Genomic DNA, 27565 nt, shown 5'->3' with positions numbered 1-27565 from the left:
CATTCTTCCTTCTAGAGCCCTCCTTGCCGCTAATAGACTTCCCAAGTGACCCAACATTGCATAAACTGCTGTTTGTGATCCTCACGGATCGAATAAACCCAAGTAGGATAATTCCCCTCCAAGGCCGCCATCTCAGTCCACCCATTACAATTAATACATTTTCAAGAGAAAAACGCATCGCTTTCCATTTCCAAACCCCGCGAAGTACAATCAGAAATAGTCCTGATGTTGCAATGTGGTTTTCAACTGCAGAGGGAACTGTGTAAAATAAGTGTTTTTCCGTTAAACAAAATGCAGAGTCTAAATGTTTTGTGTATATTTTTTTTTTTTTGTTATGTTGCATAAAATAGTCAAGATTGACCAATAATTTTAAAACGTTTATCATTTTTTCATTCAGTATATGCAACAATGAGAAACTTGTCAAAGCAGGATGACTTGGTAAAGGCTGCAGAAGAATGTGTGGGGAAAACACTGGAGATCAAGCAGCTGGATGTGTGCAGTGAAGAGTCTATCAAAGATTGCGTCAACAGCCTACCAGATCGCAGAGTGGACATTTTAGGTACGTACCCCTTGATAAAGCTGCTGGCGAAACCCATGTGAGAGTTGAACCTGTTATACAGCTATTGTGTTGTATATGTCCCAGTTTTGTGGGTATAAATTACTTTTTTTACCATATATCTGTACTTGTCCTTAACTTGCTTGGAAATGACTGTATATTGCTCAATTGCCACATGCTGGTCACAAATACTTAAAGGAGTTATCTGTGACTTTGGGATTGTGTTTTTTGGCTAAAGGTCTAATAAGTTACCGGCAGGTAGTTGCTGATTACATGCCTGTTCAGTTGCTGATTCATGCCTGTTCAGCCCTGCGACGATGTGTCTTGGCTCAGGCAGATATTCTCAGGTGGAGAACACATACACAAGGGGTGGAGGGTAGCTGTGATACCAATGAGCATTTCAAATAACAGATATTAAAGGGCATCTGTCATTAGATTTTTGTTACCTAATTTGAGAGCAGAATAATATAGAAACAGAGATACTGATTCCAGCAATGTGTCACTTACTAGGCTGCTTGCTTCAGTTTTTTAAGGAGATAATTGTTTTATCAGCAGGAGATTATGATTGGAGGACTACTTGGTCTGATGCCAAGTAGTCCAACCCCGTCCCCACCACTGATTGGAAGCTTTCTGTGTACACTGTGCCAATCAGGGGTGTGGGCGGGGTTATACAGAGCTCAGCATTCAGAGAACTGCTAGATCTGCAGCAGATATAATAGTTTTTAATCAAAACTATAGGAAACAGCCTAGTAAGTGACACATCGCTGGAATCAGGCTTTCTGCCCCCAAACTTTGCTGTTCTCATGTGGTAGCAAAAACCTGGTGACAGATTCAGAATTGAGATGTGATACTGTATTTCCATTGTGACAGCGTACACAAAGAACAAATATTTGCTGCACGGTTAGCACCTGCCGCTTTAGGTTTACACGGTCATTATCTGGTCCTAAGGTAAATACAGTGACGCCCATCACATTGATTTGGTCCCTGAAATGTCTTTTATTTTACAGAAGACACATCAGCACCAAATTGCCACCAGCACGGTTATTTTTTTTCATGCTGTGTTTTCACAAAGAGCAATGGTGTGAAATAAAAAAAAATGTCATGGCTTAGAAATGATAAAATCCACGGTCATTATAGTCAGATCAGCGAGCATACAAAAAATGCAAACAGTAATGGAAAACGTTAAGGCGCGAAGGTTTTCACACTACGAACTGCAGACATTGAAAAAGTGATCTATTCCACCTGATGTGTTTGTGTTTTCTGAAAACGCGGGGGAAATTTTGCGATTTTTAACATGCAAAGCTGTAACATCTGAATAGAGAAGGCTTTGTTTATGGAGTAGGTGGAGACCTGCGTAGCGTCCTACACTGGATCCATGGCACTGCTGGTACCTGAGTATGCTTCTATTTTTTTTCCTCATTTTAAGTGCATCCATGTCTTTTTTTTCTATATCGAGCAACCCCTTTAAGAAAGAGCTAAGTCTCAAAATTAACAAGCTTTACATAGACATCCTCCCTCATGCATTGTGTTGCATGCATTGTATGACAGACGTTATCCATAGGAAGTGGCTGAGGACTGATTGACCGAAACTCCTATCACAATTGCTGATGATGACTAGACAGCTCCTGTCACGGATATAATGTAGGACATCATAGAAGCCTCTAGATTGTATTGGAGAATATATAGGGAAGGATACTCGCTGTGTCATCCCAGCAGTAAGATGGCACTGGCTTTGGCTGTCCATGTGATGCTGTGCAGATGCATCAAGCAGGAATAAAATCAGGGTTGAAATCTGGGAATCAAGATGGAGTCTGAAGAGAATCAAATTGGAAGCTGAACTACATGAAAAGTAAATGAAGTGCCGAGTGCAATAGTGAGGTAGGTAGTGCAAGGATGGAAATAAATATATATATATATAAGTGTCCAGAAATAATCCCCATTGTCATGCTCTGAAACGTGGAATCCACACTTTTGAGTAGGCAGTTCCTCTCCATCAGCATTCTGCCAGCACTATATAAGCTGGAACTTTCTTCCTGACTTCCCAGCATGCTCTTGTCAATATGGAATTACTTTTCTTCCGTCAACTGAACGCTCACCTCTGTTATGCTTATACGTAATTTTACAGACAGGAGAGTAGGAGCAGAGACACCGATCCTCATACACGTTCTGCTGTCTACCTGTGTGTCTGGTATACATGAAAACAGCAGTGAAGAGCAAGCTACACCCATGGGAGACACCTACTGACCAGCACTTTAGAGGGATTATTTTATGGTTGGGAGGGGGTAGGAAAACATTTTAAAAAAGTGATCTGCAGATTGCTTAGAGGTGCATCCATGAAGGATGACTGTGCTGCAGAAGGGCGATCAAGTTGGAACCATGGCTGTAGAAGTGGCCGAACAAGGGCAACAGCAACTGGTGAAGAACAGTAGACTTGGATATGAGGAACCTGCATCCTGGTTCAATGTAGCAGAGCTGGCACAGTGATGTAGCAGAGTAAGAAAGTGGTGTAACAGAGCAAGCTCAGAAAACAGAGATCAATGTAGCTACGCTCGCTCAACTCTGAGGCTGCGATGTGGCAGAGTAGAGTCAGCAATGTGCAGAGCTTGCACAGGAAAATTGAGGTAAGAAGGAGGTTCCAGCGCCTAAAGCCGGCACCAATTATCTGAATACTCAGATGGGCCACATAGCCCAGAAGAGCAACGTCACAGGAGCTCGACACAATGGAGGATCCAAGAGAGGCGAGTAACAATATGGAAAGAGATAGTCAAGACCACCTCTTTAATGTAAAATGTTTATCGAGGATCTGATTGGCAATATTAATTTGCCACTTTATGATAAATTGTTATATGCCATTTAAAGGGATTGTCCCGTCTTCACAAATGGATACTCTCATATAAAACAAACACTTTTGCAATGTACTACTTTTTCGAAACTTGCCTCTGTTCTTCAGATATTACCACTTTTCTGTTATTTACAGTTGCCCTGGAGCCCGAACACCGCCGCTTATAATCAGTGCGCTGAAGCTGGCCAACATTAGGAGATAGCATCGCTCTCCAGTGATCCTGACCAGCAAAACACTGTTTACAAACTCCAAAGGAAAAGGGATTGTAAACACAGCAGTGGTCGGTCTCCAAGGCAACAAGCTGCAAACAAAAAGAAAACTTAATAGCTCAAGAACTGCTGAAAATTTTAATAAGCAGTATATTGCAAAATTAATTGGTTTTACAAGCACTATCTGACAATACTGATAACCCTTTAAGGATGTCTTTTGGGCTTTTTCTGAATAAACTGAAGTTTGTAAGGTTGAACATTATGGACATATGTCTTGTGTAACTCACTGTTTATGTATATGTCCTCTATTAGAATATAGATTACCAGTATTTAAAATTTGGGGCGTTTTTAACAGTAAGGCTTTATATGTGACATCTTTCTTATTCCACAGTCAGCAATGCAGGAGTTGGGCTCATTGGACCTATTGAATGTCAAAGTGTTGAAGAAATGAAGACAGTGATGGATACAAATTTCTTTGGACTGGTCAGACTACTAAAGGAAATCCTACCAGACATGAAAAGGCGGAAGAACGGTCATATAGTAATTATTAGCAGCGTCATGGGAATCCAAGGTACAGTGACCTCTGCTTCTCTATTATTGTATATATCCGGAGAGATGCAAAATGTCTTCGATAAAAGCCTGAATACGGGATCAGACTATAGTCTGCAAAATAGTAGTGAGGTCAAATGGGCCACCACTCCATCCTTTTTGCAAGTGGTATTCTGATTGAGGCAACTGCCCACATATTTCTGAGCAAATCAATGATTTTCTCTTTGGAAAACTTTGTATTATTGCGAACATTATGTATTTGAAAAACATGTACTTTTCTAGCGCACTAAGAACCGCTGTACCATAGACAGTGAACAGAGGGGTTGCACATGCTCATTAGCACCTCATTCACACAGCGGACTCGTGGTCCATACAATTAAAGCGATACCAAACTACTACAGATTTTTTTTATTAATGGGAAACATTCTGAAATGGTTAAAAATAAATAAAAATAAATAACTATGTAGCTGTTAATATATATATACAGTGTGTATATCTAAAAAAAAAATAAAAAATAAAGCGAGCACTAAAGTACCACATCCTAGATAACACTGCATGAAATATTCCAGTTGCAAATCTTTATTCATGACATAGTGGAATGTGTTCAGAACTATAAAACATAAAAACGAACAATGTAAATAAAAATTAATATCCCATGGATGTCTGGATGTGGAATACTACTCAAAATCAGATTGGAAAATAAAATTACAGGCTGATCCAACTTTAGTGGAATGCCTCAAGACAAGGAAATGATGCTCAGTAGTGTGTGTGGCCTCCGCGTGTGTGTAAGTAATATATATATTTATATGTAATTCAAAGAAGCTTTATTCGCAGCACCAAATAAACATTAGTTTTGCTAAGCACTTGCACAGTATGGAACAGGGATAGGGACTGTGGGGATGGTAGATGGGGCACATCGAAAGTTGGGGCTATGGAAATCAATGGCATATCATAGTTGTCTCTCGCAGCTTACGGCATGCTCTCACATATTGCACCGCGCGTTTTCTCCTCCTCCTTCATGGAGCTGAAGTCCGAGAAGAGATTGGAGAGTCTCCTGAAGTGTGTCCTTCACTACTGAGTATTTGGTGCAGTGTAGCAGAAAGTGGGTCTTATACTCAAGGGCCTCCAGGTTGCAGTATGGACACAGTCTGTCCTCCCTGGATTTGTAGCTCTGTCTCTGCCGGCCGGACTCAATGGTCAGATTGTTGGCACTTGGTCTATACCGACTCAGGATCTAGCGGTCTCTGGGGTCCATGAGATTCTCCAGATGTGGAGCCAGTCGGTAGTCTTTCTGTAGCCTCCTGTACACTGTCAGTTTCTGTGAGATGCTGATATTGTTTCTCCTGTCACTGATTTATATCTCTTGTCCCTCATCTACCATCTTCCTGATTCTGGCTTTTGTCAGGCTGCTGTGGTTGTGTTTCTGCCAGGTTGGGTTTGGGTGAGCTGCTCCAGAAGTCCTTGTTCGTTTGGCCCTCTTACATGTAGCAGGGCTTTATGGTGGGAGCTCAGACTTCTGCTATGTTGGTGAGCCTAAAAGGACAGCGTCATCTTCAGGACTGCAAGGTGCAGTGGGAATCTGCCAAGCTCAAACAATTTTCTACTACCATTTTGGGGTACATAACACTTTTTTTTTTTTTTTTTTTTTAAATTATCGACATCTTGAATATGAAAAGGTAAAAAAATAATTTTTGAATATGGCTGTGCCAAATCTGCCATTATTTGCTAATTGAATAATGTAATACTACTACACTAAAGTATACAAACAAAATAACATTCCCTATGAAGCTCATCAGCACCTAGCAATCGCACACAGGGAGTCCATGACAGCAGCTGCACACAAACACTTGCAATCGTGCCATTTAAATGCCACTGTTCATGATTGACAGCGTAATTGAAATGGTTAATCAGCATCGATATAAGCTAGCTCTGTCCGCTGCTGTTACCGGTAAATGGCATCCATAGATGGCATCTACAGGATATGGTGCAGGCTCAGCTCATGAGCCCGCTCCATATATTGGCACCCAACAACGGGATAAGGATCAGAACAATTTTAGGGGTTTGTTTCATGTAAACATTTCATAAATGGATGATTTTGATTCCCTCTACATCATGATATAACAAACTACATCATCTGACATTTTTTGTGTTACTCATTTATTACCATTCGTTTATTTTCTTGCAGGTATTTTATTTAATGATGTGTACGCTGCCTCTAAATTTGCTGTTGAAGGGTTCTGTGAAAGTCTAGCAATACAGGCATTGAAGTTCAAGCTCCAGTAAGTGATTTCTCTGGCCTCCTTCTATTGTAATGTGTCTGTAGAGGTTGCACTTTGCAAAATTTAAACTTTTTTTTTCAATCTCTGACAGCGGCATTTAAATGGAACGCGTGCCAATACCCGCACACACAGGCTCCCGTTGCCCCCCAGGATGCAATTTTGGGGGACCCGATGGGTTAATATAACACTCAGGGGTCTACTGAAGAACCCGGTTGCTGGCATCTAGGTCCTTCTGTGAAGATCAGCCATAGACGACCGGGATTTTCACTCATTGTAGTATAAGCAATCAAACAATTGCAGGTTGAAAACCCCTAGGGAGACTACAAATCATGTAAAAAATAGAGAAAAACAGGATTTTTTGGTTGCTTACCGTAAAATCTGTTTCTCGGAGCCTTCATTGGGGGACACAGGAACTATGGGGGTGTATGCTGCTGCCACTAGGAAGCTGACACTATGCACAACAAAAAGTTAGCTCCTCCTCTGCAGTGTACACCCCACCGACTGGCATTATGAACTTCAGTTAGTGAGAAAGCAGTAAGAGAAAAAAACAATAAGGTTGAAATAACGTAACCACAAACATGAGAACTGTAAACATGAGAACAGTCACAGAACACAGAGGAACAGGAACTGAATGGTATGGGAGGGTGCTGTGTCCCCCAATGAAGGCTCCGAGAAATAGATTTTATGGTAAGCAACCAAAAAATCCTGTTTTCTCTATCACCTCATTGGGGGACACAGGAACCATAGGACGTCCCAAAGCAGTCCCTGGGGCGAGAAAAACAGACTTCCATCAGGTAAGAGGACACACCACTGCCGCCTGCAAGATCCTTCTGCCTAGGCTGGCGTCCGCCGAAGCATAGGTATGGACCTTGTAAAATTTGGCGAACGTGTGGATGGAAGCTGTAGGGGGAAGCCCTGTGGTGCACCGCCTAGGAGGCGCCAACTGCCCGGGTAGAGTGAGCCTTAATCCAGGGATTAAAGCTCACTCTACCCGGGCAGTTGGCGCCTCCTGGGCGGTGCACCACAGGGCTTCCTCCAGGGGGCACTCTGTTCTTGACCCGGTAAGCCTCCAAAATTGCCGTTGTGATCCAGTGAGCAATATCTTGCCTTGGAAGCCGGCAGGCCCCTACGTGTGCCATCAGGAATGATGAAAAGAGAGTCCGTCTTCCGGAAAGAGGCCGTTCTAGTCAGGTAGATCCTCACCACCCTGACGTGGTCCAGCTTGTTCAACGATCGCTCCAGAGGATGAGTTGGAGCTGGACAAAAGGAAGGTAGGGCGATGTCCTCGTTGAGGTGGAATGTGGAAACCACCTTAGGAAGGAAGGAAGGAAGGCGGAGGCCTCAAAACCACCTTGTCCTGGTGGATAACCAAGAAAGGTGGTCGGCAAGTAAGGGCCGCCAACTCGGAAACACGCCGGATAGAGGTGATGGCAACAAGAAAAGCCACATTCCAGGATAAGACTGACAGGGAAACCTCCCTGAGTGGCTCAAAGGGGGGACCCCTCAGCACCTCCAGCACAAGATTGAGATCCCATAGGTCCACAGGCGCCCTGTACGGAGGGACAGCATGGGCTACTCCCTGAAGGAAGGTCTTGACTTGTGGCCGAGAAGATAAAGTCTTCTGGAAGAGGATGGAGAGCGCAGAAACCTGGCCCTTTAGAGAACTAAGGGCAAGGCCCGCATCCAGTCCTGCCTGAAGGAAGGCCAAAATGGAAGGGAGGGAAAAGGACATAGGTGAAACGTGGCCGGACTCGCACCATCGGAAGTAAGCCTTGCATGTACGATAGTAGATCCTGGAAGACGAAGGTTTCCTAGCCTGGATCATAGTATGAATCACCCGATCCGAGAGGCCTGACGCTCTTAGAACTGCGGTCTCAACAGCCACGCTGTTAAACTGAGCGACCAAGAATTCGGGTGGCAGATCGGACCCTGAGACAGCAGATCGGGTCTGTCTGGAAGCCGCCAGGGGGCGTCCGCGAGAAGATTGACGATCTCTGCGAACCAAGATCTCCTGGGCTAATCCGGAGCGATCAGAATAACCGGCACCCCTTCCGCCTTGATATTTTTCAACAGGTTGGGAAGCAAGGGCAGAGGTGGAAACAGATAGGGGAGCACGAACTGCGACCAAGGAATGGCCAGAGCGTCGACGCCCACTGTGAGAGGATCGCGGGACCTGGAGACAAACCAAGGGACCTTCCTGTTAATTCGGGACGCCGTGATGTCCACTTCCGGGGTTCCCCATTGAAGGCAAATCTGATGGAAGACCTCCTGATGTAAGGACCATTCCCCTGCCGCGAGGCCCTCGCGGCTGAGAAATTCGGCGGCCCAATTGTCCACACCGGGGATATGCACCGCAGATTTCACCGGGACTGTTGCCTCTGCCCAAAGGAGCATCTTGGATACCTCGGCCGAGGCCAGAGAACTCCGAGTCCACCCCTGGTGGTTGACATATGCCACTGCTGAGGCTTGTCAGTCTGGATCCGAATTGGCAGACCCCTGAGAATCTTTTCCCAGTGAAGGAGAGACAGAAAGATGGCCCGAATCTTGAGGACATTGATCGGCAGGGATGACTCCTGCGTCGACCAACGACCCTGAACTGTCAGGTGACGAAACACTGCACCCCAGCCGAGCAGGCTGGTGTCCGTCGTCACTACCTGCCAGTGAACTGGAAGGAAGGATCTGCCCTGGGAGATGAGAGGTGACGTTAGCCACCAGATGAGGGACCGTTTGACCCGAGGAGAAAGCCGAATCGGACGATCCAGGGAGAAGACAGACCATTCCCACTGTGATAACATATCCCGCTGAAGAGGTCTTGAGTGAAATTGGGTGAAAGGAATCACTTCCAATGTCGCAACCATCCTCCCCAGAACCTTCATGGCCGATCGGTAGGAGGACCCTGGAGCAGGCGAACCTCCCGGCGAAGGATGGATCTCTTGTCTTCGGGAAGGAAGACTCTGGTCTGACGAGTGTCGAAGAGCATGCCCAGAAAAACGAGGCGCTGAGAGGGAACAAGACAGGATTTCTTCCTGTTGACAAGCCACCCGAAATGGGCTAGAGTGTCGAGGACGATGGACAGACTTTTGTGAGCCTGAGAAAAGGACGGAGCCTTGATGAGGATGTCGTCGAGGTACGGAAAAAGTACCAGGCCCCTGACCCTCAAGATGGCTATCAGCGCTGCCATGATCTTAGTGAAATCCCAGTGGTCGCGAGACCAAATGGCAGGGCAACAAACTGAAAATGCTCCTGAAGTACTGCAAAACGCAGGAATTGGTGATGTCCCGGGAATATCGGGACATGGAGGTAGGCGTCCTGGATGTCTATGGAGCACAGAAACTCCTGAGCCTCCATGGAAGCAATTACTGAACGAAGGGATTCCATCCTGAAGTGTCTGAGACGAACCCTCTTGTTCAGCAATTTGAGATCCAGAATGGGACGAACCTTGCCGTCTTTTTTCGGTACGACAAAAAGGTTCGAATAGAACCCCGTGAACCGTTCCTTTTCTGGGATGGGAACGATTACCCCGGATTTGAGGAGAGAAGTGATGGCTGCAAAAAAAAATGGAACTAGAGTGGGGTCTCTTGGAGGTCGGGATTCGAAGAACCGATCCCGGGGCCGTGAAATTAACTCTATTTTTTAGAAAGCAAAACAAAGAAAAAAAACACCTCCGCACCGCTGCAATACGTTAGACTCTGATATCTCAAACCTTTTTTGTTATAGCCGTAATGATTTTCCCCCATGTACCATTAGGGTGCTGCATCCAAAAAAGAAGTCCACAACAATCCATAGAAAAAATGAAAGGAATGGACCGCACTTACCCAGGTAGAATTGTCACAACTTTATTTGGACATACAACGATACAGCAGGGAGGGATGTGAAAACAAACGGCACTTCAACGGGTCCTGACGACGAAAGGAAGTAGGGAGGGTTCTTTTACCTGTGCAGTCTATTTGACTCCTCCCATTCAACACAACATCACGGTGGATAAACCACCATTTATCAGAATATAAGTGTGAATAACATACAACATATAAGTTAAAAACATTACAAATAAAGCACTGCATTATACATGAGCTATAGATTACCACTAACTTTTCACAGGAAGACCGACATATCTATCCTCTCGTTGAGACAGAGAGGTCCCAATGCGCCTGCGCGAAGTATCCACCTCGCCTCTCTTTGTAATAGAAGACGATGTAAGTCCCCTCCTTGTCGCGGTAAGGAGATTTTTTCTAATCCTGCAAAACGCAACATCTGAATATTACCTTCATAATGATCTCTCACATGGTTAATTACCCTGGGGACCCCCTTGCCCGTACGTACGGAGTTAAAATGCTCCCTTATCCTTACAAACAGGGGCCGGATCGTTTTACCGATATAGAAAAAGCCACACGGGCAAAATATTACATACACAATATGTGTAGTTCTGCAGGATATAAAATCCTGTACTGTATGCTGAATTGGGCCAATTTTAATCTTATTACCTGTAAGATGGTATATACAAAAATTGCATTGGCCACATTTAAAATTCCCTTTAGGGACACTTCCACTCAACCAATTTTCCCGACCAGAGACAAACCGGTTACGCACCAGATAATCTCTAATATTCCTGCTCCGTCGACATGCAAATAATGGACCTCTTTCAACCATCTCTCTCAGGTCACTATCTTGTCCCAGGATGGATCTGCCAGTTTTTTCTGATGGTGGACCTAATTTGACTATCCATGGGTCCAAACTTGAAACAGAACACAAATTTCTTATCCTCTTTTCTTATCTTTTTGGATGATATACTGCCGACATCGGCCACCGCAGCTTTATTAAACGCTCTATCTAAAAGTGATTGTGGATAGCCTCGCCTTGTGAATCTGTAGTATAGATCTTTAGATTGTTGTCTAAACCCCGTGATATTACTATTTATCCTTTTAACCCTTAAGAATTGGCTATAGGGTAGAGCCTGTTTAGTATAAAAGGGATGGGCACTATTGAAATGTAACAGAGAATTAGACGAGGACGGTTTTCGATAAACCTCTGTGTGAATTTCACCTTCACTCACTTTTAACCTCACATCCAAAAAAACTAAGTCATCACCTCCAAATTGCGAGGTGAACCTCATATTCATGGTATTAGACGTCACACAAACTGTGTGAAAGCCTCCCGGTGACCATCCCACACCATGAATATGTCATCCACATACCTGGCGTAAAGTTTGATGTGCTTCAGGAAAGGATTCCTGGACGAATAAATATATTACTCCTCAAATCTGGCCAAGAATAAATTAGCTAGGGTACATGCGACGGGAGTACCCATGGCAGTACCCTACGTCTGCCTATCCCAGGAGTTGTCAAACTGAAATGCATTGTGTCCAAGAATGAAAGATAAACCCTCACAAATAAAGGTAATAGTGTCCGCATCAGTGGGTGTATTTTCCAGAATCGTTCTAATTGTATCTACCCCTAACTTTTGTGGAATTCTGGTGTAGAGACTTTCAATGTCTATAGAGGTAAGACAGAAGTTATCTTGCCATACAAAACCCTTGATAGTTTTTAAAAAAAATCTCCAATGTCCTTTACAAAAGATGGAATATCTTGTAGAAGTGGGCGTAATAGCCAATCCAAATAGGAGGATAAGGGTTCTGTGAGAGAACCCACCCCCGACACTATGGGACGCCCCGGTGGCTCTATCATACATAGATCCAGGAGAAGTGCCTTGCCAAGTGGGTCCTCTGGGTTTTATGATCACGGAGGACCCACTAGGTGACGTACAGGAGGATGCACAATTGCTTCTCAGCCTCACAAATCCCTCGTCGACTATAACCATCCAAAAGGACGCGTCTAACTCACCTTTCATTGGGGGCGTCAAGTCCACATTCATGCCACCAGTGTCCCCAGGTAACCCCATTGATATATTCGAAATTCAAGTGATAAAAGATGTAGAAGCTTTGCTGTACAAAAAACTCCCTAGTAATTTACAACCTGAAGAACTGCGGGTTTTAAAAGAGATACAGGGGTGGTCGGATACCATAGTACGAGCCGCAGATAAAGGAGGCAATACGGTTCTGCTGTCAAGGGAATATTATGAAAAAGAAGCCCTAAGACAACTAATGATAATACGTATATAAAATTAAAGGGAGATCCCACAGTTAAGTTTAAGAGCACTTTGCGTTCTTTTTTAAGACAACACGTGGAAAAGAGGGTTTTATCCAGCAAACAGGCGGCAAAACTTTTGCCCGAATTCCCGAGGAAGCCTCATTGGTATCATATACCAAAGTTACATAAATCTATGATAGAGCCACCGGGGCGGGGCGTCCCATAGTGTCGGGGGTGGGTTCTCTCACAGAACTCTTATCCTCCTATTTGAATTGGCTATTACGCCCACTTCTACAAGATATTCCATCTTTTGTAAAGGACACTGGAGATTTTTTAAAAACTATCAAGGGTTTTGTATGGCAAGATAACTTCTGTCTTACCTCTATAGACATTGAAAGTCTCTACACCAGAATTCCACAAAAGTTAGGGGTAGATACAATTAGAACGATTCTGGAAAATACACCCACTGATGCGGACACTATTACCTTTATTTGTGAGGGTTTATCTTTCATTCTTGGACACAATGAGTTTCAGTTTGACAACTCCTGGTATAGGCAGACGGAGGGTACTGCCATGGGTACTCCCATCGCATGTGCCCTAGCTAATTTATTCTTGGCCAGATTTGAGGAGGAATATATTTATTCTTCCAGGAATCGTTTCCTGAAGCACATCAAACTTTACGCCAGGTATGTGGACGACATATTCATGGTGTGGGACGGTCACCGGGAGGCTTTCACACAGTTTGTGGAGCACCTAGAGACGTCTAATACCATGAATATGAGGTTCACCTCGCAATTTGGAGGTGATGACTTAGTTTTTTTGGATGTGAGGTTAAAAGTGAGTGAAGGTGAAATTCACACAGAGGTTTATCGAAAACCGTCCTCGTCTAATTCTCTGTTACATTTCAATAGTGCCCATCCCTTTTATACTAAACAGGCTCTACCCTATAGCCAATTCTTAAGGGTTAAAAGGATAAATAGTAATATCACGGGGTTTAGACAACAATCTAAAGATCTATACGACAGATTCACAAGGCGAGGCTATCCACATTCAATTTTAGATAGAGCGTTTAATAAAGCTGCGGTGGCCGATGTCGGCAGTATATCATCCAAAAAGATAAGAAAAGAGGATAAGAAATTTGTGTTCTGTTTCAAGTTTGGACCCATGGATAGTCAAATTAGGTCCACCATCAGAAAAAACTGGCAGATCCTGGGACAAGATAGTGACCTGAGAGAGATGGTTGAAAGAGGTCCATTATTTGCATGTCGACGGAGCAGGAATATTAGAGATTATCTGGTGCGTAACCGGTTTGTCTCTGGTCGGGAAAATTGGTTGAGTGGAAGTGTCCCTAAAGGGAATTTTAAATGTGGCCAATGCAATTTTTGTATATACCATCTTACAGGTAATAAGATTAAAATTGCCCCAATTCAGCATACAGTACAGGATTTTATATCCTGCAGAACTACACATATTGTGTATATAATCTTTTGCCCGTGCGGCTTTTTCTATATCGGTAAAACGATCCGGCCCCTGTTTGTAAGGATAAGGGAGCATTTTAACTCCGTACGAACGGGCAAGGGGGTCCCCAGGTAAATTAACCATGTGAGAGATCATCATGAAGGTAATATTCAGATGTTGCGTTTTGCAGGATTAGAAAAAATCTCCTTACCGCGACAAGGAGGGGACTTACATCGTCTTCTATTACAAAGAGAGGCGAGGTGGATACTTCGCGCAGGCGCATTGGGACCTCTCGGTCTCAACGAGAGGATAGATATGTTGGTCTTCCTGTGAAAAGTTAGTGGTAATCTATAGCTCATGTATAATGCAGTGCTTTATTTGTAATGTTTTTAACTTATATGTTGTATGTTATTCACTTATATTCTGATAAATGGTGGTTTATCCACCGTGACGTTCTGTTGAATGGGAGGAGTCAAGGACCCGTTGAAGTGCCGTGGGCACGAAACGGCCGTCGTCCGTTTGTTTTCACATCCCTCCCTGCTGTATCGTTGTATGTCCAAATAAAGTTGTGACAATTCTTCCTTTCATTTTTTCTATGAACTCTATTTTGTATCCCGAGGATACAACTTCCCTGACCCATGCGTCCTCTACTGAGGAGATCCTGACATCTCTGAAGAAGAGGAGATGGCCACCCAGCCTGGGAAGTGGGCTGGGGTCTTGTCGTGAGTCATGCTGAGGTGGACCTTCCAGACCTAGACCTGGAGGATCTACCTTAGGAGTAGCGAGGGCGCCAGGGAGGAGTGGGTCTAAAGGATACCTTCTTCTTCTCTTGACGTGCCTGTGGCCTCTGCTGTTGGGCAAAGGAATCTGACGCCGCGAAGCGATGAAAGGGCCGGGAGGACCGAAATTGCCGCCTAGGAGGAGGGCCGCGAGGTTTAGACTGGGGAAGAAGGGAACTTGCCCCCTGTGGCGTCCTTAATGATTTGGTCCAGCTGAGAAGCAAAGAGACGTGAACCCTGAAAAGGCAGGCTGGTAAGGGACTTTTTTGAAGACAAGTCCGCCTGCCAGGCCTTGAGCCAAATGGTCCGACGGATGGCCACAGCATTGCTGGACGCCTGAGCCGCACAAGACGCGGCATCGAGGGAAATCTGGTTGACAAACTCTGCCAGCTGTCCAGATGGGGTCCCGTCCAGGATGCCCCGACGGGGTTGTTTGGCCCATTCGGAAATTGATTTTGAGCCCCAAGTGGAAGCAAAAGCCGGGCAAAGAGCAGACGCAGCCGCTTCGAAGGTTGACTTCGCAAAGGATTCAATGACTATCATTAGAGTCTTTCAGAGATGCTCCACCGGATAGCGGAAGGACCGTGTTGGTGGACAGCCTGAAAACTGGAGGATCCACCGAAGGAGAAGCAGTCCAATTAACGGTGAGCTCCAGAGAAAAGAGATATAAAACGCCAAGGCGCTTTCCTCTCTGAAAGCGTCTGGTCGGGTTCTCTTTCTCTGGTCAGGATCTCCTCGAATTCAGAATGAGGAGCGAAAAACTTGGAACGTGGTTTTGACCGTCTAAATGAAACCGCCTGATCTGCGGGTTCCGTAGAGGAGTTTTTGATGCCACAGGTCTGATTTATCGCTCCAATGAAGTTCTGAACCATATCCCTCATGCTAGAGATTTGGTTCGGGTCCAGCTCCGAAATATCCTCAGGAGGCACATCTGAGAACGCCTTGCCTGACTCAGGGGAGGAGGACCGGGGGGGGGTCGACCGCAGAGAAAGGCCGTGAGGCGAAATGGAACGAGAAGAGGACTCAGACCGGCGTTCCTGTCTGGATCTTTTGCGGCCTATAATGGAAGTCTCGGACGGAGCTTCCTGTGACCCGCTGGCTACTGTGGAAGTCTGCAGGGGCAGGCGATCGAGTATGGACACAAGGGTCTGGGACACCCGTGTGAGATCCGCTACCGATTGTGACAGAGAGGAGGCCCAGCCTGGGGTGGGGACTTCGCTCTCAGGCGGAGCAGCAGGGGGTCCTGTGCGACGGGCATAATGGGGTTGCTGCAGGCCAGACAGAGGGGAGAGGACTGACCTGAGGGAAGTTTGCGGTTACAAGACGAACACGCAAAGTGTTTGACTAAGGCAGAGGAAGTAGAGGAAGAAGTAGGAGTGTGAGAGCGACCTCCCTTAGAATTAGACATGATGAATGGGTCCCTAGCGAAAGCCAGACGGTTAGGGGACAGGAGGGCAGAGGAGAGTGTCAGTCTGCTGAGCAGAGCTACTCACGGCGGGCAAAGCGTTTTCCGGATGGAAGTCTGCACAACTTCAAAGAAGCTATCTAGGAACGATGGTCCTTCACTGCGGGCCGTCAGGGAAGGCTTGTGAGACACTCTCCTGTTCGGTGCTGCAGGGCTGACAGAAGACCGCCGAGAAGGGGGACGCCAGGATTCGCACTCTTTGGAGGAGGCGGAGTAATCGTTCCTAGCGCCTTAAAGAGGACTACAGCAGCACAGGAGAAGGTGGGCGGGGCTAATCGCCAGGTCAGTAGCGCCAAGATGGCGCCGGTGGGCGGAGCTTGACAAAATAAGCCAGTCGGGCGGGAGAAAAACCCGCCCGAGGAAGAAACGGAAGTGGGCGGAGTCGCGGACGGAAGTAGGCCCCGGGTGAAGCCGGGGCCTAAATTAGAAGCCAGCGCCCGCGGGAGTAGGCCGCGGTACCGGAAGAGGTGCGGCCGCCAGGAAAGCAGCGTGGCTGCCTCTAAGGTCGCCGTGCCAGGACGTGAGAAGGTTCGGCCGCAGTAACAGCGGCGCGGCTGCCTGTGGGGTCGCCGCGCCGCTCAGTATCACCGGGACCGTTGGCAAGGTGACCACAGGATGGAAAGGCAGTGTGGCTGCCTGTAATAGTGCGGCCGCCTGTAATAGTGCGGCTGCCTGGAACAGTGTGGCCGCCAGGGGGAAAGCAGCGCGGCCGCCCGCACGAACGGAGCCATGACTCTCGCCCCATATTTCCCTTCAGAAAGGGCATAAGGAGGCATATTTCCTGAGGACCGGGGGGAGGCACAGGGAATCCCAGAGAAATCCCATGACTATCCCGACTTGAGGAGGGATCTAGAGGTACCTGAGGGAGGGGGAGAGTGGAATACTGACCTAAACATCCCACGCCGTCTGTTACTAACCTCAAAACCGATGGGAAGGTATCAGACGTCCAGAGAGCTGGTGATGGACTTCCTCGTCTCCTCCAACCGACAGGCTCTGGTGGATGGGGGATGGGGCTAGGACCGGTCTTCTGCGCACGCTTGTGTGCTAGGAGTCTTTTGGTCCTGCTGTCGGATCTATGAGGATATGGGGTGGCAGTACATGCTGTACTCATAGTCCGTATTGTGAGACTACAGTTGTGACTTCACACTGTATCCCTCCGGAAACTTGAAAGAAAACGATGCACGTTGAGGTAGATAAGGGTCTAATAAAAGACCCGTGTCCACCTCCTACTGACACTAAGCTAAAACTGAAGTTCATAATGCCAGTTGGTGGGGTGTACACTGCAGAGGAGGAGCTAACTTTTTTTGTGCATAGTGTCAGCCTCCTAGTGGCAGCAGCATACACCCCCATGGTTCCTGTGTCCCCCAATGAGGCGACAGAGAAAAAGGTTTTGCCTTTTTTAAAATATAAAGAAAGTTAAAATGTCTCCTTTTCTTTGAAAAAAAAAAAAAAAAATATTTGGTAAAGCCACATTCATAAAAGTCCAATCTATTACTATTGGGAATTAATTAACCCGATTGGTAAACTCCAATAACAATAACGCCAATAAGGAAATAATATCAAAATTGCGGGTAGGGGTTTTGTTACATCCTTAAAAAATAGTAAAAGGCAATCATAGCATTGTATTTATACAAACTTGGTAGCAATCAAAATGTCAGCCCACAACACTAACAATAAACCGTCACTCAGCCGCTTAAAGAGAAAAATAAAAATGTTGAAGGTTTTGGAAAATGTTCACATAAAGCAAGAGCATTTTTTACAATATTCTGATTTATTTTTTTTTAGCACTCAACTGTAAAAAAAATCTCTGCATTCGTGCTGACATGAGAAATCATGTTTCGAAGTCTTTTTTTACCACACAATGAATGCTGTAAAATCAAAACCCCCAAAACAATGACTTTAGATGGTAAAATGAATGGTGCCATTCAAACCTTACAAATTGTCCCATTAAAAAAAAAAAAAAAAGCTTTCATGCTTCCATATCAACAGGAAAAATAAAAAAAGTTCTGGCTTTTGAAAGGAGGCAAGGAAAAAATAAGAGTGCAAAAACTAAAAAATTATCTGGTCCTTAAAGGGTGAATCTAGTCAAGCAGCACATTAATAATAATAATAATAATAATAATAATTATTATTCATTATTACGGTACTCACTTATATAGTACCATTAATTTCCACACCGCTCTGTAGACATCATCATCACTGTCCCCATTGGGGCTCACAATTTAAATTCCCTATCATTATATATTTGGAGTGTGTCATCTAGCAAGTTAAAAATTGCTCCATCTCTATGGCATCAAAACCAATATTAGTAAATGAATTATAATTAAGTAATTGAACCATCATCGGTATATAAATACAGGATTAGAACCACCATCTGTTATGAATACAGCACCAGAACAATCAGTACATAAATTCAGCAACAGAACCATCACCAGTACAGTAATACATTACCAGAACCACCTTCAGCACATGAATACATCACCAGAACTATCAATACTGTATGAATACAGCACCAAAATCATCATTAGTACATGTATACGGCATCAGAATAATCATTATATTAATACATCACTATAATCATCAACAGTACATGAATACATCACCAGAGCCATCATCAGTATATAAACACAGCATCAGAACCAAATCAGTATAGGGATCCATTACCAGAACCACCATAAGTACATGAACACATCACTATAACCATAACTATATTAATATATTAATGCATTATTATAACCATCAACAGTACATGAAAACAACACCAGAACCATCATCAGTACATAAATACAGAACCACCCTCAGTACAATGAAACCTCACCAAGCTTAGTACAGAGATCAAGTGCAATGTCGGATCACCTTTCACCATATACATATGTACTGCATGAAACCTAAAATTTGTATATGCCCCTAACAATGGTAAAGAGAAGCTGGGAATAGTTGTTACCAGTCATCATCAGACAGTGGATGATACAGGAACCACATACTGATTAGAGTCAGCATCATAAACAAACATTTACATGCAGTTTTACCGTACAGGTGATTTCTTCGCTGATTTTAGGTGCTCTCTTTCTTTTCCTCTCCATCTGGTGCAGACAACATGATGACTTTTCACATTTAAGAACCTATACAATATTCTTCAGAAGATCATATATGTGAAAATTGTGGTCTATATAACAATCCAACTTTTACTATGTTACAGGTTGAGCCTAATTGAGCCCGGACCAGTAATCACAGAGTTTGAAAGGAAAGTATTTGAAGATGGAATGAAGATGGACCTTTCTGCAGCAGACAAGGAGACGGCTGACATGTTTACCAATGTCTATCTTAAAAACTACAAATCGATCTTCCAAAGCTTGGGACAGACAGCTGAGGATGTGGCAGAGGTGAGATTTATACCCTTATGGTAATGGTGTATATTAGAGATGGTGTGAATCGATTTGCAGTCACGTCAGTAATCTGTGGTTGTTGGTGGAAGCCGTGAGGAACACCTCATACCTACTAGTGTCCTCTTTTGACCCAATCTGATGAGACCTCACATGTGCGTTATGCCACAAGGAATATGATGGCGCTATACAAGCGAGTACATAATTCATCTGCATATTAGACATTCGTATTACAGCGCATGCACAGTACACAATGAACCAAGGCAGTTATAGCTGTAGTTGCCATACATGACCAGGAAGAGGGGTTTCAGCAGCTGTTTTAGTGCTACTGGTCCATCTCTGGCTTATCAGTCATACCTCAGTGGACGTGATCATTGCTTTGGCAGTGTGACTATTCAAAAACTGTCCCACCCAGATGAATAGTTTGTATATTGCTCACGCAAGATTATATATTGTTTTTTTTTACACTGGGCCATTTTTAAAAAGTTTATATAAAAGGTTGTGTCAGGTTCCCTTTAAATGCCCAATTACAGATGACTTGGCCCAGTTGTTGTCTTTTACATTTCCTAAGGCTGTATAATTATAATATAACTTGGCATATATTCTTTCATCATCAGCATACAATGAAGATCATTTTGTCAGAAAACCCGCCATTCCGACACCAGACGAACAATCTCTACACCCCAATGACGACCCTTAAATATGCCGATCCGAACGGTGACCTACCCATTGATACCTTCTACAAAATGGTCTTTCAGCACGACAAAATCTTCAATGCCAGCCTTAATTTCATCAAGCTGCTGAGATGGAGAAGTAAAAAGAGCTTTGAACTGGGGAAACCACAATCGTAATTCGTTCTAGGAGCCAATATTTACATTTAAACAACATATCTTGATCACTTTCTATGCATTTTTTTTTAAATAAGTTTATCCTGTGCAGCTATGAATGGTCCTAGGAACTGCACGAGATTTCCCATTATTATTCCTATCGTCACGTCACAAGGTCTATAGTAGTAGAATCAGGTTATGTCCACTGAGCAGGCACTTAGTACAGGATATGATGGGGAATGGAGTTGGGAGATATTCTCGGAAGAGAAAAATTCACTGTTTCCTTTTTGGCTTTTACTGTTCTTGGCACGGCCCAAATGGTAACATCACATCTAATGCTGATCTTCCCATAAAGATGTGACACTGGTTATTGGATATCTGTTCCTGGGAATGACTCTTTTTGCCCCATATCATAATTTTAAAGTTGAAGAGTTGGGGTATGGTGCCATTTAGATTCCTGTGCATCTGCCGAGTTTTCTCAGGCCATGCCGTTTCGCCATTGTTCTTGCGACTGCTCAGCTACCGCCAACTCTACACTCTCAGAATGGAGTGCGGCGGGTTTCCATACTGCCACCCGAAGGATGAAAATGTTACTTCTTTTAGCCACTTCAGGCTTTCCAAACCGGTTGTAATGTGTCGTAAGACAGAACATGTGCTCAGTACGGTCATTTTGACATCTCTGTGCTCTATTTTAATTTTATGGGGTGCTTTTGCATGAAAATTCCTGTTGTGCACATAGCGTTAGGGCTTTCTAACTAGTTATCATTCCTTCCCATTCTTTACCATTTAGGAATTTACTTTTTTGTTTCGTAATGTAAATATTTTTTTGCCATATGAATTTAAGTTTTTGCAATATTTACAGTGGGTTTTTTTTTTATTACAAGATGTAGATGGCTATTTTATACTATAGGGCTTCCTGCTTCAGCTATATCGTCTATATATCGACTCCTTTTTGTATTTTAAAATGGTAACCAGTGAACTCATTCATACCGCTGGAACAAAAAGGCAGAATGAATCAGAGACCACTTCTGTTAAACATACACAGCTGTGTAGGTTTTAGGGCTCAAAACCAAAGAAATGAGCCGTAACATAAGTTGGTATATGTACAATATATAGGAGCATGTTCACATTGCCGCCATTTCAAAGTCAAACCCCAATGAAATAAACAAAATGAGCATTTACCATGTACTATGTAAATGAGTAAATAGTAATGGGGTACTTTGTTACGCTTTTTTTGGTCAAAATAGCGGTAACTACCATCCCACTGCAACAAGCTGTACCCAATAGGTGCGGTCCTATTCTGTCTATAGTGTTAAAACCTCTCCTTGCATCAGCCGACCTCAGTGTAGGTCAGTGCTCCCCAACTCCGGTCCTCAACAGCCACCAACAGGTCATGTTTTCAGGATTTCCTTAGTATACTCCAGGTGATGCAATTATCACCTCTTCAATACTATGGAAATCCTGAAAACATGACCTGTTGGTGGCTCTTGAGGACCGGAGTTGGGGAGCACTGGTGTAGGTAAAGGCAGAGCAGTACAGGGGTCCGACTGTTCAGACACCTGATTTAGGGCTCACTTTTTTTTGTATGCAAAAAAAAAAAAAACACAGACTGGATTTCGCCAGTGTGTCAGTTCATTTGTTTGTGTACGAGAAGTTTTCTCAAACTCCTCATAGTAAACATGAAAATCCAGCAGGTCACGGATGGCATCTGAGTGCTCTAATTTTTCCACAAATGACGGGTTTAATCCATGACATGGACCATAATTGGACATATCCCCCATGTTATGACGTGGACCACTTGGTCTGCAAAATACACGGGCACGTGAACAGGCCCATAGACTATAAGGCTGCCGTCACACTAGCAGTATTTGGTCAGTATTTTACATCAGTATTTGTAAGCCAAAACCAGGAGTGGGTGATAAATGCAGAAGTGGTGACGTGTTTCTATCAGTGGCGGACACTGACAGCTTTGGGCCCCTGTGCAAGAAATGTGTCTGGGCCCCCCTCCCTGCCCAGCATCATACCTCCCAAGTTTTGAAGATGGGAAAGAGGGAAAAAGTGTGCGGCGCGCAACGCGGCAAATTTTAGGCCACGCCTCTGGCCACACCCATTCAAAACTAGTCACACTCATATCCACGTCCCAACCACATCCATTTAGCACTGCTGATCACACTGTTTTATAAAGAATAATTATAAACAAAAAAATATGGCCACACAGTGCTCCATACTGTATATTGGCTGCACATGATGCTCCATACTGTATAATGACCGCACATGATGCTCCATACTGTATAATGGCCCCACAATGCTCCATACTGTATAATGGCCACACATGATACTCAATACTGTATAATGACCGCACATGATGCTCCATACTGTACAATGGCCGCACATGATGCTCCATACTGTACAATGGCCGCACATGATGCTCCATACTGTATAATGGCCGCACATGATGCTCCATAGTGTTTAAAAGTTTAAAATGGGGCCCCAAATGCTAGCATATTGCACATCATACAGAAGCATTTCGGTTGTATTTACATGCGCTGATCTCAGGCCGCTAAACGAGTGTGATCGACAATACTGAAGTCACGGACGCTTGTTTCCCGGCCTCTTTCCACCATCTGAGAAAGAATGAAGGGGACAGAACGATCACTAATAGATCACTACAGATCACCATACAGCATCATGTTATCAGCAGCACATCTACAGTTTACACCAGGCGATGTGCTGCTGAGAACAAGGATTTTTATTCCAGCATAAACAATCCAATCACCCAATGAATATGCAGCATTTTGCTTGTTTAGTATAATACACCCCATAGTCCTTCATATAGTATTATACACTTCCCATAGTCCTCCATATAGTATACAGCACTGACCACAGTAGTATACAGCAGAGCCCACAGTAGTGTACAGCAGAGCCCACAGTAGTGTACAGCAGAGCCCACAGTAGTGTACAGCAGAGCCCACAGTAGTGTACAGCAGAGCCCACAGTAGTATACAGCAGAGCCCACAGTAGTATACAGCAGAGACCACAGTAGTATACAGCAGAGCCCACAGTAGTATACAGCAAAGCCCACAGTAGTATACAGCAGAGCCCACAGTAACAGCACAGGGCTCAGTAGTATACAGCACTGCCCACAGTAGTATACAGCAGAACCCACAATAGTATACAGCATGCCCATCCCCCCTGAACCTCCCCTCCCCTCTCATGAGAATGGCCCCACAGTCCAGTAAAAAAAAAAAACCACAAGCTCCTCACCTCTCCACACGTGCCCGCGCTGCTCCTGTGTCAGTGGCTGCCGCTGCTCTGCCTGGGACACAGTGAGTGCGCGCGCAGAGGGGGCGTCGTCAGGTGACGCTCTCTCTTCCATCATTGCATTGAACTGTACCGGCAGACGCCGGTATAGTTCAATGCGGCGGGGGAGTCGGCGCTGGCGGCAGGCGGGCCCCCCTGCCTCACAGGGGCCCCATAGCGGCTGCGTGACTTGCCGCTAGCTGGGGGCCCCTGGGGGAGTGGGGGCCCCAGGCAGCTGCCTGGTCTGCCTGCCCCTAACGCCGGCCCTGCCTGCAAGGGCCCCCCTCCACCTCCGGGCCCCGGTGCGGCTGCACCGGTTGAACCGGCGGTAGGTCCGCCCCTGGTTTCTATTATACTTTTCCTCTAATTGTTCCACTCCTGCTTTTGGCTCACAAATACTGATGTAAAATACTGACCAAATACTGCTAGTGTGACGGCAGCCTAACAAGGATAAAACTTATATGTGAGAAACAGAAATCTGAATGAGCCTTTAGCCTGAAATCCTGCTGCATTTCAGAGAAAGTATTTCAAAATATCCGGGGACAAGACGACTAGGATGGCTGGTCACAGAGGTGTATCCCAAACATCTTCTCCCCACCATACCTCCTTAGATTAACACATATCTCTCTACACGTGTCTACAGGGAGAGGCCGTCGGTCAAGAGGAGCACGTCCGGGAGAAAGCCGGCTGGGATATACCTTTGTGACTAGCCATCCTAGTCACTTGTTTCCCAGCCAGTATTTAAAAGTACCGTATTTTCTGGTGTATAAGACGACTGGACGTATAAGACGACCCCCAACTTTTCCATATAAAATATGGAGTTTGGGATATACCCACCGTATAAGACGGAGCTCATCTTATACGCCCAGTCATCTTATACGGCGTGTGCGGTGCGGATGGCTCCCAGGATCTGGAGGAGAGGAGACTCTCCTTCAGGCCCTGGGATCCATATTCATGTAAAAAAAATAAAAATATAGGATATACTTACCCTCCGATGGCCCCCGGCTCTCAGCGGTGCAAGCGGCGGCCTCCGTTCCTAAGGATGCAGTGAGTGAAGGACCTTTGATGACGTCGCGGTCATTTTTATTCTTTTTTTTACATGAATATGGATCCCAGGGCCTGAAGGAGAGTCTCCTCTCCTTCAGACCCTGGGAACCATACAGGACCGCTCCCTGCACACGCCGTACCCGGCGTATAAGACGACCCCCGACTTTTGAGATGATTTTCAGGGGTTAAAAAGTCGTCTTATATGCCGGAAAATACGGTATATTTTCTCAGTATTTCACTATAAAACTTACGCATCTTCAATAACGGAGGTGGTCTTTGATTAATTCATGGTTCGGGCAGCAAGAATCCACTAACCGTTTCCCTCTATATATATTAGTACTAGTGATGAGCGAGTATACTCGTTGCTTGGGTTTTTCCGTGCATGCTCGGGTGGTCTCCGAGTATTTATGACTGCTCGGAGATTTAGTTTTCATCACCTAAGCTGAATGATTTACAGCTACTAGCCAGGCTGAGTACATGTGGGGGTTGCCTGGTTGCTAGGGAATCCCCACATGTAATCAAGCTGTCTAGTAGCTGTAAATCTCCGAACACTAACAAATACTCGGAGACCACCCGAGCGTGCTAGGGAAAACCCGAGCAATGAGTACACTCGCTCATCACTAATTAGTATATATGTATTATAGTAATATGTGATGTATTTTGCTGACCGATTGGTAAATGTTTGTTTTATTTCTGTATAAGTTTCTCTAATGCTAGGTATAATATATCAGTATATCACGTCAGCATTTTGTATCTGAAATCCAATAGGTTTATTAAATTTGTGTTGCATGACATTTTTTGATTGCTTTCTATTCCGATTTTTGGGAGGCAGAATAAATAAAAATCAACAATTCAGGAGTTGATTTTTGGGATTTTTTTAATGCGTTTTCACGTGTGGTAAAATTGATAAGACAGCTTTATTCTTCGGATCAGTACGATTACAGTGATACCTCATTTATATAGTTTTTTTTTAATGTTTTGGCGCTTTTACACAATAAAAACTACTTTATAGAACAAATAATTACGGTATTTTTGCATCGCTTATTCTGACAGCTATAACTTTTTATTTTTATTTTACCGCTGATGGAGCTGTACGGCGGCTTGTTTTTTTTGTGGGACAAGTTTAGTTTAGGAGACCAGTACATGATCACCCTGCTTCTGTGTAGAACAATCCCAGTATTACGGATGTACTAGCACTCAGATAAGCTTGTTCATGAGACGATAGAAAACTTTCTAGTCCCCCATACACAATGCAATTATTTAAGAGCCGATTGCATGCTATCATTAGAAAGCAGAACCGCTGCTTCTTATCGCTCCCTCTCCCTATGGGCAGCATGTAAAGTTTTGTATATAAGTTGTAAAGATATTTGCTGTATGATATTTGGAAACTACACATGTTCACGAGATGTAAAAAAAACAACTATTAAGCTATTGTAAGATATTACAATCATAGTTTAATTTTGTTGGTGTACAAAGAATGTTTTATGTGCTTGAATTAAATAAACATATGAATTGTGTTTTCTCCTCAATTTGCAAGAAAAAATAAAAATTACCGCTTACTAATATTTTTGCTATATCTGATGTTGGTGTTGCACAAGTAAAGACATATGAGGGGCGTTCATTAAAGATTTCCTCTGACACTTCTATTTATCACAGGATACTGAAACTGCACATACAGTGGGTACGAAAAGTATTCAGACCCCTTTAAATTTTTCACTCTTTGTTTAATTGCAGCCATTTGGTAGATTCAAAAAAGTTAATTTTTTTTCTCATTAATGTACACTCTGCACCCCATCTTGACTGAAAAAAAAACAAATGTAGAAACTTTTGCAAATGTATTAAAAAAGAAAAGCTGAAATATCACATGGTCATAAGCATTCAGACCCTTTGCTCAGTATTGAGTAGAAGCACCTTTTGAGCTAGTACAGCCTCCCATGAGTCTTCTTGGGAATGATGCAACAAGTTTTTCACACCTGGATTTGGGATCCTCTCCAGTTCCGTCAGGTTGGAAGGTGAACGTTGGTGGACAGCCAGCTTGGTGCATTAGCTCCACGTCTCCCGAGTACCCCCTCACATGGATCTGGATGCTCATATACTGGCGGGGGGCGAATAGGGAAAAATATGGTAAGCTGGAGATAGGATGATCCCGCCACTTACCTGCATGCAGTAATGCGGTGAGTGGGCTTGATGCAAGAATACTGAATGGGGGCACAAGGTCTCGGCATACTTTCTGTGGGAACGCTTTTGGCCCTTATATTCTGGTTTTTGGAAGCTGTGGAGTCACTATGGTGGGAGGGGGGGAAGGGTGCCTAGAGAGTCAGAAATGTTGGGGAAAACTGGCCTAGAGAATTACCAAAGAAGTATTAAGTATATAGAGCAGAGTAGGCTACTATTAAAGAATAATGAATGCCGGTTTACAGACGACCTGTCATCATGGCAAAAGTGGCTGATTTTTACCCTTATTTTATTCTCGCTGCTCACTTGAACAAACCAACAATCCCTGCATGAGTTGTGGCTGTCGAACAGCCGGGAGACATGCAGCCGTGGGGACTAGAACATAGTATTTGAGCACCCAAGCATGCTTGGATAACTCCTCATCTGGTCATGTTTGCTCATCACTAATTGTGACATTTCTCTCTTATTCCTCCTGAAATATATAAAATCTGGCCTAATAGATGTTTTGTGACACAACTAATTTATTTACGATACCATACACTTTATTGTTCCCGGGGGGGAATTACAGTATTACAGCAGCAATACAAACAGCAGTACATAAAATATAATTAAA

General features: G+C 44.3%; 1 protein-coding gene across 1 annotated transcript in view; it reads left to right on the top strand.

The window, feature by feature from the left end:
* LOC143788589 (retinol dehydrogenase 8-like) overlaps positions 1-21645 on the top strand; it is a 29787-nt gene extending 8142 nt beyond the window's left edge. The window contains exons 2-6 of the mRNA XM_077278375.1: positions 398-559; positions 3999-4178; positions 6342-6435; positions 19420-19603; positions 20221-21645. Of these exons, the coding sequence (XP_077134490.1) occupies positions 398-559; positions 3999-4178; positions 6342-6435; positions 19420-19603; positions 20221-20454 (854 nt within the window). The 3' untranslated portion in view covers positions 20455-21645. The remainder of the gene's footprint in view (positions 1-397; positions 560-3998; positions 4179-6341; positions 6436-19419; positions 19604-20220) is intronic.
* The last annotated feature ends 5920 nt before the right edge of the window (positions 21646-27565 follow it).

This window comes from Ranitomeya variabilis, chromosome 8, assembly GCF_051348905.1.
Source record: "Ranitomeya variabilis isolate aRanVar5 chromosome 8, aRanVar5.hap1, whole genome shotgun sequence".
Taxonomy (NCBI): domain Eukaryota; kingdom Metazoa; phylum Chordata; class Amphibia; order Anura; family Dendrobatidae; genus Ranitomeya; species Ranitomeya variabilis.
The sequence above is the reverse complement of the archived record's forward strand: the minus strand, read 5'-3'. Positions and strand labels throughout refer to the sequence as shown.